General features: G+C 46.7%; 1 protein-coding gene across 1 annotated transcript in view; it reads left to right on the top strand.

Annotated features, from left to right (window-relative positions):
* The first annotated feature begins 9264 nt into the window (after positions 1 to 9264).
* The window catches only part of fbn2a (fibrillin 2a), a 10723-nt gene continuing 744 nt past the window's right edge, over positions 9265 to 19243 (top strand). Inside the window, exons 1-8 of the mRNA XM_062562020.1 lie at positions 9265 to 9514; positions 9761 to 10054; positions 11243 to 11325; positions 12137 to 12235; positions 12976 to 13071; positions 13674 to 13769; positions 18406 to 18603; positions 19178 to 19241. Coding sequence (XP_062418004.1) covers positions 9864 to 10054; positions 11243 to 11325; positions 12137 to 12235; positions 12976 to 13071; positions 13674 to 13769; positions 18406 to 18603; positions 19178 to 19241 — 827 coding nt within the window. The 5' untranslated portion in view covers positions 9265 to 9514; positions 9761 to 9863. The remainder of the gene's footprint in view (positions 9515 to 9760; positions 10055 to 11242; positions 11326 to 12136; positions 12236 to 12975; positions 13072 to 13673; positions 13770 to 18405; positions 18604 to 19177; positions 19242 to 19243) is intronic.

The raw sequence follows: 19243 nt of genomic DNA, 5'->3' as shown, positions 1-19243 counted from the left end.
TGGGCAAGACACCCGACCGCTGACACCGCTGCACACTACTCCCACTGTGTGGGGTGGTTGTGCAAATGTGCAAAAAAAAGAAAAAAGACCTCGCTGTGTACTGCAACAGCTGTAAGATGGTAAAATAATCAAGGGTCATCAAACAAATACTGAAAAGATTCCTAGAATAACGACAGAAAAGGGAATACTTGAAAGATAAAAAAAATATTGATATATATATTATGGGCTGAATATATTAGTCTTTTGAATTTGCTGGTGATTTTTATTTATTTCAAATGCAGTTGCATTTAATGGCGATTTTTAAATGTGTCTCATAACTTCTTTTTCATATGTTGATGATTAAAATGTTCCTTTGTAAATATCAGTTTTTCCACTTTTTTCACTGCCTGTATTTATTAAACCACGAGATGGCGCTATCAGCCTTTAAAAAAAAGGCTCTTTTAGCATCTTCCAAGATATGTTTTATTGATGGTTAAATTTGGCTTTATTTCTAAAATACTTAAAATAAGATTAACTAAAAATAAGATGTGTGCGCTGATTGCATTCCTCCGTGATGTTATATATATACATGATACAATACATGATGAAATGTATAATATTATAACCACTGATTCAAACAACAGTGACTTGCATTTTCTTTCGCTTTTCCGGTGTACTTTTGAGTAAACATCCTTTAATAAAGGCTGCTCCACTTCTCCCAGCTTTCAGCAGCCTGTCACTTTTGGTGAAGTGAAAGATGACCGCGTGCTAAAAGTATGCGACTTTTTTTTCTTCTTTTCTTTTCAGGGCCGTGGCCCTCATCGTCCCCTCGTGAGGCTTCGGGAAGGGCCTCGCCCACATTAATCACCCTCCGAGCAGCTTGTTGGGCCGAGATCAGGGAACCAGCGGCTGATGCAAACGCCGAGAGGGTATCTCCAGAACGACAACATCACTAAAAGCCTTTCTGTTGCGATTACTCTGTCAAATGTAATCACAGAACTCACATGACGTCCCACAATCCTCGGCTCTCGGGGGCGACAAAAAGAGGGCTTATCTGGTTTGTTACAATAGCAGGAAATGAATGCACTCGACGTTAAGATGATGAATGACATCTGCCTCGTATCTGATTCAGTCAGCAGCCAAACCGAAAGTGTGTCTCGGGCAAACCAAAAAAATCAGATACAACCATCATCTAATAACATGAAAGCATTCAAAAGCGTGAAATTAAGTGGCTTTTTTTTTTTTTTTTGACACAGTCTACTACGTCTCTCTGGGCTTCCTCTGAGTCACACGGACCTCGCCCCCAAAAACAACTCAGCGAGAGCGGCGGTGACCCAGTGAGTGATGCCCTGCCCTCCAGATGTGGGAGGCCTGCTGATGGCCACATGTTGTCGAAACCGTGAGTCACTGTTTGACCTCTGACCCCTCGTTTATGTCAAAGCAGCAGCTGGTAACCTGTGTTGTCATATAAACACAAACTTAAGTGCAAACCTAAGCATGACGCAGAAGGATATTTAGGAATGTTTTTTATTTGTCTTGATGTTGCTTTAATCTACACTAAGTTGACATTTTGCTATTAAATGACCTTATCCTCTACTTCATAACCATTGTTTCTATATTGTTATGAAATGCTATAGATGTGAGAGATGTACACAGACCTTCATATTGAAATGGTCTGATTTGTTTGATTTGGGGCATTTACTCAGAATAAGTTCACTGTGTGCTTTAGCAACTGCAACATGATGAAAATATTTAAAATAATATTACTCATAATGCATCAAACAATTACAACTGAAACAATTGCTTAGATGAAAGAAAAGGAAAAGTAGGAATATTTGAAAGAGAAAAATATATATATTCTATGGTGAATATATTTGTGTTTTGTTGTGTTTATTTTAAAAAGTGAGCGTGATAATCAGCCTCACTAACATATATGATTCTTAATAATAGAGTGCTGAGGCCTGAGGGCATTAGCTTTACACACACAGACACACACACACACTGCACATATGACAGAGCATTCCTGGACCCCGAAGCGCCTTAATGGAACAATCAAAGTCATAAAAAGCGGCCGGAGGACGAGAGCATGACATTGTTCCCCCGCTACAATGTTATCAGAGTCACGCAGAGTTCAAAACCCGGGACGAAGCAAAACAAGACTTGGCCGCTGACGGGTCCGTGTTGCAGCAGTTACTGGCAGGCCAAAATCCACACGTATGTTCCTCTGGAGACAAGCGGGTCACGTGAGGAGTGCAAACAAATGCACACAAATAAAGAGACGCATTCTGGGAGGGAGGGAGGGAGGGGGGGGGGGTTTGTACCCTGGTCGTCCTTTCCTGTTTCCACAGGTCAGGATCCAGTCGGGGCGTGCTGTGCAGGGGGGGAGTGAGCCAAAAGTCTCCGTTAAATGTGTACACAGTAAGTTGCTGTTGGCCAGAGTTGCTGCAGAGTAGACAAGTGTGTGTGTGTGTGTGTGTGTAACCCCCACAGTGATCGCGCCTCAGTCCTCAGCAGCGCTCTAGGCGAGCTTTTACCTCCTTCTACCCTCGAGTCTCAGCCCTCCTCCGGCTGAGCACGGCGGCTCGGATGGGTGCGTGGACCCATTTTCTGCACAAAGACACACACACACACTGAAAATCACAAGTCAGTGTCCTTAAGTACAATGTGCCCTGAGGTTTCTTCCAAATCTTCATCTTTCCACTCTCTCTTTATCATTCCCCCTTTGGAAACTAGGTCAGCGTCACCTAATGCCATTAGCTCATGCTCCGAGGGTGTGACTGTGTCGGTGTGTGTGTGTGTGTGTCGGACAGCAGCAATGCTTATCTGCCATGTGTTGAAGAAGAGTTTGTTTTCATGCTTTTCATGTTTTCATGTGTGGTTTGAGGTCACGTTTGATGCGTGCTTTACGGTAAGTCTCCAGAAAACGAACGCAAGTTAACGCAATTCCCCTACCAGAGTCACGAAAACCCAGCCGTGTGTTGTGTGTGTGTGTGTGTGTGCGACACGGTGATGATGAGGGGGATTCCAGGATTCTTGCATGAGGCAGCAAGCAGATGTTGGAGACTTGAGTCAAAACCTTTATGTTGGCCAACTACAAAAGGCAACTTTTCCTACAGAGCGGATCTGTCTTCGCTCTCCATTCCTCTGCAGTTTCCTCACGCTTTGGCCGTCAGCGCACAATCCTCCTTCTGGGAATCCAAGCAGAGGCCCGGGACCAGGGCTCGGAATAGGGATGATTCGGGTGGATCTTTGTCTCGCTGAGACTCGTAGTTTATGCTTTTTATAGAAATCTTTAGCAGCTAAATGTTGTGTTTATCACAATGACTCCGGCATGACTCTTCTTAATTTGACGAGACTTTGCTCTGAAGGTGATTTTTGTGTTGCTTCCGTTTGGGCTCTCACAGACCCTGGGTGTAAAAATGCATGTCTATTGTTCTCCATCTCCGATCAATGTTAAAGTACTGTAACACACTGTTCAAAACAGATGTTTTATTATCTGCAGTTATTAGATGAATTGTCTTCCCGGAGGATGAATCCATAAAGCCTTTAGCGATGGTTTTTATGAAGTGAAATCTGCGGGTCATAGCTTCACATCTCTCCAGTGAAGGAGCTGAACATCTTTCAGATACATTGCAGCCACATTTTAAAAGTCCAAAGTGTATTCCTCTAAATCTAAGGAACAGCTCAGGACTGATCAGCACACGATGGTAGACGTGACAACACATTAGCAGGTTAGCAGGCTGAAGTTAGTGCTTTGAGACAAATACTGAGGGCAATCTCACAGAGATCCTTGGCCCTGTTCCTTTTTATTTTTTTCTCAGTTTATACAAAAGCCTGTCGCAAACAATGTGGAAGCAAAGCTTTGGTCTGCAAAACAGTTAAGTTCTCTTTTCCATCACTGCCATCAAAATATCTGCTTTATCTCTGTTGAAAACCCCCTTTCTCTGTCATCCCCCTCACCTCAAGAAAGTATTTTTTCCCCCGAGCATAAAGGAATCCCATTAATACCCGGAGTAGTGTGTATATTAGTGTATTTCTCGACGTGTCTATTTGCATAGAGTGTGTTTATGAGTCTCTACGTCTGTGCTGAGTGTCTGTTACAGATGGCGAGGGGCAGGAAAACTCAACAGGGAATGTTTTCCATCCCTAAGATGGTCAGATTCGTGTGGGGGGAACACTGACTCTGCATAAATCACACGTGAAGGGGAGATAAGTAGGCGGCTGCACCAGCCTGGATGGATGGCTCGAGCCAGAAATACTATCCACTGTGCCTCGCAGGGTACGTATACTCAAAACAGAACACCTTGAAATGTATTACAATGCAATACCTCAACTACAACCTCCGGAATCACCTTAACGTAGAATTTCCAGTTTAATACACAGTTGGTGTATGAAATGATCTTGTTAACAGCAAAGTGTCGTTTTTTATTACAGGGCAAGTGGATTTTAACAACGCATTACCTCATAAGTATAAACTTTTGGGCATTTTTGGAAAACACATATTTCTATCTTGCTGAGGGTTGACCGTGAGGACAAAGCCTCCAAAGCTGCCAAATATCTGATAGCTGTGAGAGGCTCATGTGGATTTTTTTGGGGGGCATAAATTGATTATTATATTGATAACTAACATTTAAACTGCTAGCAGCCTTTCAAGCGAGGGCGGCTTCGTGCATAGTCTCAAGAGCTACGTCCTCGCCGATGTGTACCTTCATGTCGTCCTATTCAAATCTATTTATTTCCCTTCTATTTGTGCACTGAGATTCGTGCGAAGCTCCCCGAGCACGCGGGAGGGAACACGCACACTCTCCCGCGTGTTTATACCGGCGGATTCAGAAGTGTTTATTGCTCAGATTGAGGGTCTGGGATTCGAAAGGGGCTTTCTCACCGCTTTTCTGCAAGCATCGGGGCGTGTCCCTAATGCCTCATTGAGAAGCGGCTTTCTCAATCAGCGGCGATGCCAGATGCAGAGCGCGGACCCCAACGCATCCAGGGTGAGGAAACTAGTTGTGAAACTCTGCTCCCAGGACGCATAGAGGTCACTTTACTTTTCTCCTCATGACCAATTGCTTGAAAAGAGGCATCCTCACCAAGGATTCTGTTCTGTTGGTCCGATAAAACCATTTTTGGAATGAGTCCATGGAAGCGATCCATTCGGAGCCCAAAGGGGGGGATCGCTTAGAGTTATTTGGGGGTTGATTTTGTACTGCGGCGGTGTGTGTTATAATAGACGACCAAGCCCAAACTGTTGATAGAATTCATTACGCTATCCTCAAAGCAGGAAAGCCAACTCCAGAATAATAATAAGTCCCCTGATTGCACACACACACACACACACACACACACACACACACACACCTACATGCACTCTCTCTGTATGTGTGTGGGTGTGTGTGTGTGAGAGAGAGAAAACGAGAGGGGAGGGGAGGAGGTGGAGACTAATTTCTGCTGTAGCTCATTTTCTTGAAATATTTCACATGAATATTGGCAGCATTTGTGCTGCAGAAGACAAAAGGAAATGAACCGTAGCTGCGGCAGCCAAGGACAACACACAGTGTGAGAACGTCCCGCTGCAGTTTCTGCTCGCAGCTCGATCTGAGCAAATAAAATCTGCCCTGGCAAATATGAAGCTCGTGAACTAAAAAACAGAGTCGGTGGAATGGAATATTTGTGACGTAGACAGAAATAAAAAGAGCCTCTGTCGAACATTAAAGCAAGAAACATTGCAGTGCACCAGTTGTGTCATCAGATGGTCGGTATTGAAATACCAGACTACACATGTTTATCCAACGTCGCCACAGTCTCACTATTCCGTACTTTTGAGTTCAGCCCAGTGGAGTAGAAAAAAAAAAAAAACCATGCTCAGCTACCAAAGCGAGAGGATTGACTGCAGAAAGGTGGGTGGGATGGAGAAGGCGGTGGCGTCTTACTGTAAATGACACCTCCTCTGTGTCGAGGAGGAGCAGTCGGCCACCCATCAGTGAGTGCTGGGCATCGGTCTGCTCCCACGACTCGACTTTCAGGAGAGACGAAGCTCTGACGTCACCCTGACTCTGCAGTGTGTGTGTGTGTGTGTGTGTGTGTCTTTCTGGATATACACTGCACTGGTACTGAAGGATATTAAAAAATAAATTGACAACCAAGTTCATAAATTAACTATAAATAAAATGCATTTAGTGTACCCCAAAATACAACCATGATTCTGGAGATATGTATTCAATAAAGTAATGGGAATGTTAAAAAACCACTGTAATTTTGATACTGTAATCAATAGAATAATACCAATGTACAGTTATGATTGTATTCAATGTAATGTAATCTACCAAAATGCATTCATGTAATGCTTGAGCACCACAACTGATATTGACTGAGAGGCCTTCGAAATCCGAGCTACATTGAACTCACCAGGAGACCACTCCCAGGGGGCGTGGTCACTGACACCTTTACTGATCGGTATAAATACTTGTAGGCAGCCATTGTTCGCTGGTTGAAGACAGCAGATTAGCTCTAGGGATGGTCTGTTGGTTGTGGAGACCACAGCTGAGATGTCCTTTTTTAGCTCAACACCTTTTCTTTTATTAAATACATTTGATTTTAACTGTTCATTCCAAGATGTCTCCTGTCCGTCTGGTGTTTCTTCATTTGTTGAACATAACAGTACATATATGTAATTACCATTCAATTACGACTTATTTTATAATATTATTACAATGCATATCTTACAATTTGCATTAACGTTGATTGTACTTAATTCTTTCCACTTCCTGCTTTTGCATACATCCAGTCGCTTCATGTTCTCCGGATGAACATATTTCCAGCAAGAATACGAATAAACATTTTTGGCTAAATGTAACACTGTTCCTTTAAGTCCGGCTCGTAGGTGAATGTACTGAGGAAGGAGACATCCGTAATAGAAGCACGTCAATGGCCGACTGACGAGGGTTAAATGACATGTAATGTAATGTAATGATGTCAAAGCAAAGCCAGCAAGCGGCCTCTGACCTCACGCTCGAGCACACAGCTATTCAGCCTCATCTCAGCTCCTCACACCAAGGCCACGCTTATGTTCCAGAGGTTGATCTCAGCTATATGCAGCAAGAGAGAGAGAGAGAGAGAGAGAGAGAGAGAGAGAGAGAGAGAGAGAGAGAGAGAGAGAGAGAGGAGGCTCCATAACGACCAGGGAGAGGCTGTCTTACTGTCAAAACAAACCAATCAAAAGTGGACACTTCTGCCCTCTGCCTCTCCCCCAGACTCTCTCATTCCTTGACTCAAGACCTTTTCTCCATTCCTCTGAATCTTTGTCTCCGCTGTAAAATCATCAAATACCGCAAACCATGTTCTTATCTTGCAGCACGTCCATTCTGCACGAGTGCTTTTACATTGACGGATGCGAGGATGGTGTGTTTTTTTTTTTAATGTGATTTTAAGGCATACCTTTACTCCACACTGCGCTATCACAGCTTTCTACTTACCGTAAGTAGAAGGCCTGAGTACTTGTTCCGACACTGAGTTGATAGTTCATAAACTTTAGTCCATGTTGAAACAACGCGCCTGCCGAAGGGAACACCGTGGACCTCAACCCCCCCCCTTAAGAGGCTCATGAAGCACAGGTGCCGTTGTGCACGTGCTTCCTCGGGTCATAACCGTGCAGGAGTAGAGAGTCGCAGGGGAAGGGGCTGGTTGTCGTTAACCTTACATTTACTTTATGTGTTTTAGTAGACATAATACGGAGGTTACACCTAAAGTTGTGTCTAGTTTTAGTGCTGCTTTGCGGCCTGTGGTCACGCTGGACCGGCTGGTGCACTGGGAGGTCACGCATTTTACAGATGCAATACGATATCCTGTTTATTCAGGTCTCACTCATGCATATTGTAATGTTTTTTGTGTAGTGCATCGCCAGAAATACGTAGATATTTACATTCAGAAGTGAGGTCGTAAACATGCGAGACGCCTCGTCAAATAAAAAAAACGTACACAGCTTGTTCCTCCGCAACTGAAAGGAAGACGAGAGGAGACTTGGTGAAGAGTCACGTCGTGAAGGTGCAGAAGGCCAGCGTGTCGTCTGCAGTGATGGAGAGGCCCCCCCCCCCCCGCAGAGGGCAGGACTTTCCAGGGGGGGTAAAAAAAAACGCAGTGCAGTATTGTTGTGACTAAGTTTGAGGTGGTGGGCAGACATCCAACCAGAGCGAGGCGAGTGGAGAGGCGTGCCTCGACCTGCGAGTGTCACAGGACGTAAGAAGTTAATGGAAGTTAATAATATATAAAGCACCCTGATGAAATACTCGATACGTCGCGACGCCTGTCGGAGCAGCTCCGGTTGGTCACAACCGTTTTCTTAAAAGAAACAGAAAATGCAGTGTTTTGTCTCAGCCTTTCACCAGCAACGTTAAAAAAAAAAAAAAAGAAAGAAAGAAATTGTGCTAAATCAACATAAACTATGAATAAAGGCAGGTTGAGGCGTATTCGGACACGTGTGAGAGGAGAATGTGGATGGTAAAGAGGAGGAGGAGGAGGAGGAGGAAGAAGAAGGGAAAAAGCTGATATTGGAAACTAATGCAGTGAATACACAATGTCAAAGAGGCTTTGGAGCGATAGCACACTGGAGAGAGGAGCCGGGCCCAGTCTATATTTGCTGGGCGGGGCTGCAGACATGAATCAGTGTGTGAAAACTATCACTGCTCTGGACAAAATTCCTCAAAACACACAGCATGCACAGTGTGCAGGACACAATTCACTCCTAGAGGAGGAGGATTGAAATGGTTTCAGACATATTCGGGCTGTCATTTTTTTCAGACTGTAAATGTAAATTCAAATAGTTTGAGTGGGTTTAACATTGGGTCCTTCGATTTAATTAGGAACAAACGTTATTCATTTTTGACTAATTCAATTTAGACCTGCACACTTCACCAGGAATAGTCTTGATTATTGCAATAAATTGTTCAACATTAACCTGATAAAAGGTGGCTCGTGCCAAGAACACGACCTGATTATTCATAATCTATATTTGACACAAAGGATTGCATAAGAAGCTCTGTGCTCTTCCTTCTAAAATCCCACGAGTTGACTTAAATGTTCAAAGTCGGAGCCAAGGGAGCCTGAGTTTAACTTAACTTTTTTTTTTTCTTTTTTGCGCTCGAGCTTTTGGAGCCAAGGGAGCCTGAGTTTAACTTAACTTTTTTTTTTCTTTTTTGCGCTCGAGCTTTTGTATCGCGAGAGCAGCAGGAATAAAGAGAGAGAGAGAAAAAAAGGTTTGGGTAAAGTTGAGCAGAGCAGGGATGAGGAAGAGAGAGAGAGAGAGAGAGAGAGAGAGAGAGAGAGACGCACACACACAGGGAGTTTTTGCCATTCTCATCCTCTGGAATGCAAAGTCAACACACAACTGGATGCACACGAGCAGACTGCAGAAGTTACGATGCGCATCTATTTATAGCACCTTCTGCGCAGTTTTCCTCTAAGCTGGCATCACGCAGTACCTGTACGTTGGGAGTGAAGTAGTCCTCCGTCGGGTCTGAGGCGAATCTCCTGTTCGGGAGACAAGGTAAAGTAACGACTCACTCGTGCTGCACATGATCTCCACTGCGTGCTTTGCTTCTGTGCCTCTGAGCTAAATGTGTTTTTTTTTTTAATTTTTGGTAATTTTTTTTAAACTTAATAACTTCACATCACATCAGCCACCTCTCACAGTGCAGCACGGTTGTTTTTGTGCGCAGCATCTCCTGCACTCTGCTCTTCCTCGTCTTTTCCCCAAACTTTAAAAACATTTTTTGTTTTTTTCTCTTTGCAGCTTTGACTCAAGACTTTTTTTTTTGGTGTAATTTTTTCCTCCCCGGATACTTTTAATTCTGCCGAGGCACTTGCTGGAGCTGTGCGCGCGTTCTGGAGCGGACATGCCCGGGTGTAAGCGCGGAGGACGCCTGCTGCACTGCTCCGTGGCCCTGGTGGCCCTGCTGTCGCTGTGCACCGGGCTCGGAGACGCCGCCGAGGCGGCGGACACCGAGGACAGCGGGACGATGGGCAAGCAGAGCGACCCCCGAGGCAGCAGGGCCAAGAGGAGGGGAGGCTCGGACGTCCTCAGAGGGTAAACGCGACTACCACACGATCCCTTATCGGTCGGCTGTGTGCTACGCGCAGCTTAACGTGTCTTATGGAGCAGGTGTCGCTTCTGCTTGCGTACAAACTGTTTTATGATCATTGAAGGTAAAAAAAAACAATGAACAAAAAATACTTTTTTATTGAAAAAATGAGGCAGGCAGAGACCCATGCGAGACATTGTCTGCGATGGGAAGTTCCGAGCAATTAAATACTGGCAAGAATATCACATTCCTGCTGACCGCAATTATAAATTAATAAATAAATGCCTTGCAAACAAAGAAGGCCATTTGTCGTGTGTGGCTGTGGCAGAGAGAGGGAGAGAGAGAGAGAGAGGGAGAAACAGTCTAATCCCTTAGGCCAAAAACACCACACCCCAGTTGTGGATAAATCACATCTGCAGCTGTACACAGTGGGTCACTGCTGGAGAGGTTGTGTGCTTGTGTGTGTGTGTGTGCGTGTGTGTGTGTGTGTGTGCGTGTGTGCGCAGAGAGAAAGAGTGAGAGAAGAGAAGAAAGAGCTTGTGTGTCCAGCGATGACAGCAAACAGCTGACGAAGGTCGTACTGCAGACAGCTCAATGAGCATCCTCCACAGGCATTTTTATTTGACGTGCTTTAGAAGAATTCATCAAAACATCTGGTTTCAGAGGAAGGAAGTGCATGCGGCCTGCATTCTGTGTCAAGCTGACTTACCCGGACATCCATCAGGCTTCATTTCTCAATCTGTTTGCACTTACTCTGTACAGTATATACACTGACCCCCCCCCCCCCCCCCCGGGTCAGAACATGCCCAGTGGAAGCTTACAAATTCACATTTGACATATTGCAGAACTGCGGCGGGATGACATAGGCGTTCCCTTCGATGTCAGATGCAATCTTTTTTTTTCTTTCAGGTTCATCAATTATCTTAAAACCCCTTGTGCAGCATAATGTTCTCCTCACCAATGTCTTTTATTGGAAAAAAGCCGCGCCCTAAAGTATCAACAGCACCGCAGGGAGCCCAAACCTTAACACCAGTCGATCGGGTTTCCACGTAAGGTTCAGGAGTCAACGTCAATGGAATTCCGAGCGCGTAATGACCGAAGCCGAGGCCTTCGTGGGGCGATTGGACTTGACTTTGGAGCCGATCGGAACTGTATATTTCGGGTCATAATTCTGATGCTCTTGTCTTTCTCAGACCAAATGTGTGTGGCTCACGGAACAGCGCCTACTGCTGCCCCGGCTGGAAGACCCTGACTGGAGGAAACCAGTGCATTGTTCGTGAGTATCGCTTCCATTATTCCTGTTTTGCTGTAAAATTCCGGTAGGGTGCAAGTGGATGCATGTAACACTACTTGAAACCTTTTACAGTGTTTTTTTATTACACTATAACTATCAAACAGTGATGATACCACCAAAAGTGTTGTTTCTTTCTGACAGTGGTCAGTTTTGTCTCCTCAAAGTTCAGATTATCATTAGATTTGATCCATTATCAATAACTCAGAATAACAATGATGTAAAATCTTTTCAGTTTCAGTTGCCTAATTAATGAAACCCTTTAATTAATGAAACTGGACTTTAGCGTACAAACCAAATACTTAAAGGTGTTGATTTGGTTGGGTTAATGAACACAAGAAGCCGATAAAATGATGTAACCAAGTGGGAATTGGTTAATGTCCTCTGGTATTTTGGCAGTGGTTTCTTCTCTCTCTCTCTCTCTCTCTCTCTCTCTCTCTCTCTCTCCCCCCTCTCAGTAGACAGGAAGCCCTGAGAGGCTGTAGAGTTGTTTGATTGCAGTCTGGCGGGTCGGCGTGCCGGATGCCTGTCGCGGCTCTAGCGCCATTGTTTAGCTGCGACACGGTTTTCAGGGAGTTCGGGGCCCGTGGCTGGACTCTACCTGACGGGGGGGGGGGAGCTTGGTTCAGGGCGACAATGCCAACAATGATCTGTGGGAAAGAGAACAAATGAGAACAAATATAGCGAAAAAACTCAAAGAAGAAAATAACGTAATAACTGGAGTGTTACCCTACCTCGTACCTGGCAGAGGGGGTTTGTTTTGTCGTTTGACCGAGTGTCTTCTTCTCCTTTGCAGCGATCTGCCGGAGTCCATGTGGAGATGGTTTCTGCTCCAGACCCAACATGTGCACCTGCCCCAACGGCCAGATCGCCCCGTCCTGTGGATCCAAGTCAGGTTGTTAGACATTGCCTCCCCTTTCCTACGGCGTGGACTCCTGTGAGGCCTGCTGTCATATGCTTCATGGGTTTTTATAATATAGTTGTCATATATCGAGAGGTTCACTGGTATTTGGCTTAGATGAGCACAGTAATGATATCATTTAAAAAAATATGTAAAAAATAAATAAAAATAAATGACCTGCAATCTAAAGAGCAAGCATTTTACCGTGCAGTAAGAACAATGTCTAGCAGTGATGAATGATAGATGACATTGAACTTTCAGTATTACTTCCATGGCATAAAATGAAAGAGGTTGCAATTGGCTCAGATCCCTTCAGGATCCTTGAAGCAAAGTAAAGAGCACTGACCTTTGGTACAAAAATATGAGATACCAAGCCAAAAAAGCATGCCTTGAAAATCAAATCAAGCAATTTATATATATATATATATATATATATATATGTTGCAATCACGTTCTTGCAAATAGCGCTCAATCTCGCGGGGTGTGTGCGTGTGTGAGTCCTTTGGGCGTGTGTGTGTGTGTGCTTTGGACGACGTCCACATTCAACATCTCCTCCATGTTGCGCTTCGATCCGATGCGCTTATCTCTTTGCACACCACAGCTTTCTAGGAAATATCAGAGTATGATTTTGGAGTTCAGCAGGCATCCAGTTTATTTTGTAGATGTTTTTGTGGACTCTGAATTTCTATCTTTTTTGGTAAATGTCTTGTCTGTGTGTGTTGTTGTGCCCACAGTCCAGCACTGTAACGTACGGTGTATGAACGGGGGGTCGTGTGCCGAGGACAACTGCCAGTGTCAGAAAGGCTACGTGGGAAACCACTGCGGTCAACGTAAGGATCGTCCAGAAACACCCCCCCCCCCCCCCCCCATTGACACACTTTGACACCGTCAGCGTGTTTTGAAATCAACATTTTAGATCCGTATTCCCAACAAAAAAGGAGTGAAATCGCACTCGATTCATCCTTGTTTGTGCCGCGCATCAGGCTGGCCAATCGCAGCGCAGCGTCCGCCGCCTTCCGGGCCGAGCGGCGTCACTTCGTAACGGCTCTTTACTTGCTGAGACGTGCTCGTGCCAACGTTTCTGGAACAAACAGGCCACGAAGCGAGAGCAGTCAAGACGCAAAGTCGGACTTATTTGGAAGAGAAAAACAGAGTCAAACTGTGAGAAATGATCAATCAAAACTCTTTGAAACATCTGGTACTGTGTGCAGATGCTCGTGATTCAACTTGCTTATAACTTTGCATTGTTTCCACCATCTGACATATCTGCAAGTCATTTCGGGGGACTGCGCTGTTAGCATAACCAATAAAAAAAATATAAAAAAAGAGATGGCCTGTGAGACTCAAAAGTCTGGAAAACCAAAAAATAGCGGTCGCGTCACTGCTTGTGTTCTCTGTCTCTCTCTCTCTCTCTCTCTCTCTTCTCCTCCAGCGGTGTGTGATAACGGGTGTCTCAACGGAGGACGGTGCGTGGGCCCCAACAGATGCGTGTGCACCTACGGTTTCACCGGCGCCCAGTGCGAAAAAGGTAACCAGCGCCCCCCCCCCCCCCCCCCCGGCCCGCCGTACCCCGGCATTTCGCCCTCACACTCTTCTCTGTCATGCCACCAGCACCAGTGACGTGGACGCTCGTTGGTTCTGTTTGCATGTCAGGCTCTTTCCACACGCTGCTCCCTACACAACGCTCTGGGGAACGCAGCATTTGTTAGCGGTGCTGTTTGTTAGCGGAAGGCCTCCACCCCCCCCCCCCCCCCACCCCCGCGGTCCCTCTCTCGACACACGAAAGCAAAAGGCTCCACAAAGTATACAAGCGCACGCGAACCCCCCGAGAGGCGGCCTTCCGCTGCGTCTGCAGGCCTGGTGTCTGGCGGCAATGACCTATGGGGTCGACGACGTGACCCAGTAAAGCTAATATTTAGATTTGCCGGCAAAGCTCCTAATTAGCGACGTCGCTCTTCCACCAGTCCGTCGGGTCTGGGTCGGAAATCGGCGCTTCAGTTTACCTTCGCGGGTTCTACGTCCCTGCAGCCAATGAGAGTCCATCGGGTCTTATCTGCCGAGGCACACCATTGCATGTTGTGACTTTGGCTTCCGTTCTTTTCCTGTGGAAGATTGGGCAAAGTGCCTCCGAGACGGCTGAGGAATCCAAGTTTAGCACAAAGTAATTTTTATTCTAGACCCTCTCGTGCTTTTCGGGGGGGAAACGTGCGACGCGTTTTCTGTTGCACGTGCAAAAGATACGACCACATAGTTCTGTCTTGTAAGGTGACACTGACAAGCAAACTGGCCAGTCACCGTCTGCTGCTTCATGAATAGTTGTTCCCCCGCTACAGTGATGGTGTTGTTCTGTGATTGGAACAGGCAGACGTTTTGTTGTGTGTGTGTGTGTGTGTGTGTTTGTGTGCAATTATCTGGAAACAGATCTCAACACAGTTCATTGTGCTGAATAAATCTATTTTATTCCGTTTCATATTATCTTTAAATGAATATCTGTAAGTTTTGAAGCTATTTGAGGATATCGTGTTTGGATTTGGGGGACTTTTTTTGGGCAACACTTTAGTACTTGCAGCCTAAATTGGTCGGTTCTTTGGTCCTTCATCTTGCATTTTGTTGCTCTAAGAGAGGTGGTGACAGAAGGCCGTCGGATTCAGTGGCGTTTTGGGTTTGGTTTACTTTCCGTTGGAATTTCCTTGGCTAGTATCTATCACCTCCAAAGGGGAAATTATTCTCTTACACAAACACGAGCGCATGCGTGAAGTACATGTGTTCGCACATGCACAACCCCCCACTGTTTTTAATGCAATTTACAGAACCGTGCCCCATTACGGCCTGATCTTATCACTCAAGCACAAGCTTTTCTGCAACCACGCGATGTGACCGGGGGGGGGGGGGGGGGGGGGAGAGAAGTAGCTGCAATCGGGAGCTTTTTTCACTTGAATGTGGAAGAGATCTTGTGGCAATCGGGGCTCAGCGTTAGGACCGCTGAGACCCGGAGGGGGGGGGGGGGGGGGCGCCGCTGCCCATCGCACGCAGAGGCCTTCCTCTCTCTCCGCTCTCCCGCCTTCGGGGGGTCGGTTTAGCCGCGGAGGGAGCAATGCATTTGACCCGTCTGGGGTTCGTCTGAAAAAAAAAAGGTGGCCACAGGTGAGTCACAGTCAGTCAATGAGTCAGTGAGCACAACGGAGAGCTGAGGCGCTCTGTTGCCTCTTAACGCCTCGCTGACTTTCCCCATATGAGGGCGGAGGAGTCCGTGTACGGAACCACGTGGAATGCACGCGCACATATTCCCGCATATGTTAAGGCTGGAGAGGCTGCCGTGCGCACCGTCTGATTAGAGGAGGTGGAAAAGACGGATGGACTTCAGTGCTAGTGTGTGCGTGTGTGTGTGTGTGTGTGTGTGTGTGTACGAACATTCTGGAGTTAATCCAGGAAGCTCTTCCGACCCGCTTCCCCCCCCGCAGGGCCTCCCTCCCGTTTCACACCGAGGCCGTCGCCGCGCGCCAACCCAACGGCCATTGAGGAAGCCAGCGTTTATATTATGGTCCAAAATGAAAAACCGAACCATCCGTCCAGCCACCGTTCTCCCTGCAAAAAGCAGAGCAATCACCCGCACACAAAACAAGAGCGGCATTTTTCTGAGTTTCGGTGTGTTGAGATCATCTCTGGCTAGACTGCGGATGAGGGTCTGGGACATTGGCTTACGTTCTGTGTGTGTGTGTGTGTGTGTGCGTTTTGGGTGCGTTTTGTTTGTTCGTATGTGTGATTGCTGCCAGATGTACAGGACATGGGTGGATCCGCCGAATGCATGCAGCTCACAGAGAGACAGTGAGATGACAGATGAAATGACAACACTTTCGCCCCACAGCTGTCCGCCTCTCCCCGTTTACGTCAGCCTGACTGTTTGAGTGCTGCACGTGCATTTGCTTTGTTTCATGCTCAGATCTTTTGTGGTTTTCGAGGCATCATGTCAGGTGAGTCATGTGTGGCAGCCCGACCGTAATAACACATCAACTTTTAATCTGATGAAAAGAGAGACAGCCCGCCGTACTTATGCAGACGCCGTATCTCCTGTTATCTCTTTTTTCCTCTTTACAGTGCATTGCTTCGTTGCATCATTTAGGCTTTGTGTAAATACAGAAGATGCCTGGCAGCTGGTCGGGTTTGTTTTTCTTTAGGAAAGGTTTTAGCATTAATTACTACAAGCAACTTTCTGTAGAACCAAAGTGCTCTTGGTACCAGGCACCAGCGTCCCTTTGGAAACACCTAGAAATTTCAATGAAGCGGGATTTGACATTGGAATTGTGTTACTAGTGACTCATCTTTAAAGAAACGGTTTGACATTTTGCGAAATGCGATCATTGGCTTTCTTGCATAAAGAAGAAGAATCGACACCGCTCTCATGTGTGTCTGTTAAATACGCAGCTTAGTTTAGCAACGACTGTAAGTCTGCTGACTTTACTTTACTTATTAGCAGAAAGGAACTTCACTTGGTTTAATCTGTAGGTCTAGAGGGGACGTTGTGTTGGGCGATCAATCTTCTTTTAAACTATTTCTCAAACGTTGTAGCCGGTGCTACGTCAAACGTATTCATATTTTTTTTTAGACGGTTCCGTTAGATAATTCTGTTATAGTGGATTACGATCTGAGCTCAGCTGTGGTGTTTAGCTTGATGTACCAGCTTTCTGGTAGCACCCTTTTCTGGTGTAGAGGTTTGCCCCCTAAAAAAATGGAAAGAATCAAGTAAAAATGCCTGAAAGCGAATGTGCTCAGTGGCATTCCTCCGCCGGGTGAACGGAGAAGTCGGACTAATGATTAAAAGCACTCGGTCCCCTGTGGAGCCGGAGCAGGAGGGAGCGGGGAAGGAGAAGCATGAGATGACCCAGTTCTGCTTCACACAGCACCGGAGCCAGAGGCGGAGGGAGCGCGGAAGGCTGTGGCCCACGTGACGGCTCTGGGCCGGGCCACCCCCCCACCCCACACCCCCCCCCCCTCTCCCCCTCCTCCGTCGGCACGGGGGAAAACGCACAATGTCTCGTTTGTTTTAAACGACTGCGCCGTTGGAACCCGTCTCTCCCTCTTCCCTCTCGCCGTCTGTTGTCTGCCGTAGAAATGTGGAAATGATTTTCGCTTCTGGATTTCGGCCAGGTTCATCCGGGAGGGATGAATTTTTCGCCCTCTCTTTCTTCTCCGCCCCCCCCCCCCTCCCCCCCGTCCTATCTCTGTGTCCAAGTCCTCACCTGATTAGAGTCGGTGATTTTGTTAAATCCGCGGGGGTATTCGCAGTGAGGAGTGGTGTTCTGGGGGGGGGAGAAGGTGGAGTGAGGCGTCGGTTCGGATACATGGCAGGGAGGGAGGAATAAACCAGTTTGGGGGGGGGGGGGGGGGGGTGGGACTTCCTTTACACACTTATTATAAGCTATTTAGTGTGTGATTCCAGGCAGCTGTTGCTCGATATCGGCGACCAAACTCTGCAGACGAGCCCCGTCAACCAGCCACTGCAGGGCTGAGATGATCAATCGATCGATTGTGTGTGTCTTGAAAAATGAGAAAAAGCAGCGCACTCAACTGTCACTACAAACTGTGTGTTTTTTTTAATTTTTATTGTCTCTGTTTATTCTAGCCTGTGTCTTTTACTCTCCACATCCGCCCACATAACTTTAAAAGCTTTTCCAGACTCCTTCCCCATCTCTGCTTTTCTCTATCACATGCACACACACACACACACACACACACACACACACACACACACACACACACACATGCACATTCAATGCACCTGAGAGCCAGACCGATTAAAATGCCAGGAACAGACAATGCATTCTTTATGGAGTGTGTTACTGTCCGCTCTGCAGACCTTTCATCACTCGCGCTGTAAGGGAGTTGTAGATGTCACACAAAATTGCATTGAGTTTGAGAGTTTCTTTTCATGTACGTCAGACATAAGTTATTCACTCACAGATTCAACTTCAGCTTCCAGCTTTCTTCGTCACAACTCAACGTTTTTTTTTTTTACAAATTTCTCTTTTCTTATATGTGCAAGACAGGACACCAAGCGTTGCTGTTTTGCATTGCGATTGTACTGGAAACACAAAAAAACCCCTCAAAAAAACAAAAAGCAAATCTTAAGTTTCCACAAAAACAAACTCTTGCTTCGCCCTCTGCAGACTACCGCACTGGGCCGTGCTTCGCCTCGGTGCACAACCAGATGTGTCAGGGGCAGCTCACAGGCATCCTGTGCACAAAGACGCTGTGCTGCGCCACGGTGGGACGGGCTTGGGGTCACCCCTGTGAGATGTGCCCGGCCCAGCCACACCCCTGCCGCAGAGGGTTCATACCCAACCACCGCACCGGGGCGTGCCAAGGTAGAGTCACCATCCCCCTCTCTTTTTCTGTTTTTGTCTCTCTTCCCCCCCCCCCCCCCTCCCCCCCTTTACACTCCTCCTTCAGGTAAAGTGCCTGCTTCCATCCCCAGCCGTTTTAACTCCTTCTCCCCCTTTCGTCCGGGGGGGTTTGCCCCCCACCCATCATCCCCTCTGCAGGGGATTAGTTCTAATTGGGTTAAATTGGGGTGGGTGGCAGTGCCTCCCACGTGTGCATGGAATGCCCGCGGGCACCCGCTGCGGCGCGGCTGTCAGAGTCAGTAACACGGGTCAGTGGCGGTGCCACGTGGGAGAGCTCATTTATGGTAAGACGGCCCTCTGCCTGTCTGCTACAGAACCAACAACATCATCAGAACCTCTGCAGGGGGGGCGGGGGGGGGGGGGGGGGGGGCAACATGGAGTGCTCGGAAACTGCATCAGGTCACAGCGTCCTGGGGGGAGACCTACATTTTATTCTGTCATATTCATTCAATTCATTTCATCACACATTTGTTTGTATACATGTGTGTGCAGGTGTTTGTGTGTGTGTGTGTAATTGTATGCTTCGTATGTACAGATGTGGATGAGTGCCAGGCCATCCCTGGCATCTGTGAAGGAGGAAACTGCATCAACACAGTGGGGT

Source organism: Pungitius pungitius, chromosome 4 (genome assembly GCF_949316345.1).
Source record: "Pungitius pungitius chromosome 4, fPunPun2.1, whole genome shotgun sequence".
NCBI lineage: Eukaryota > Metazoa > Chordata > Actinopteri > Perciformes > Gasterosteidae > Pungitius > Pungitius pungitius.
Note: the sequence above shows the minus strand (reverse complement) of the source record. Positions and strands in the feature narration are given on the sequence as shown.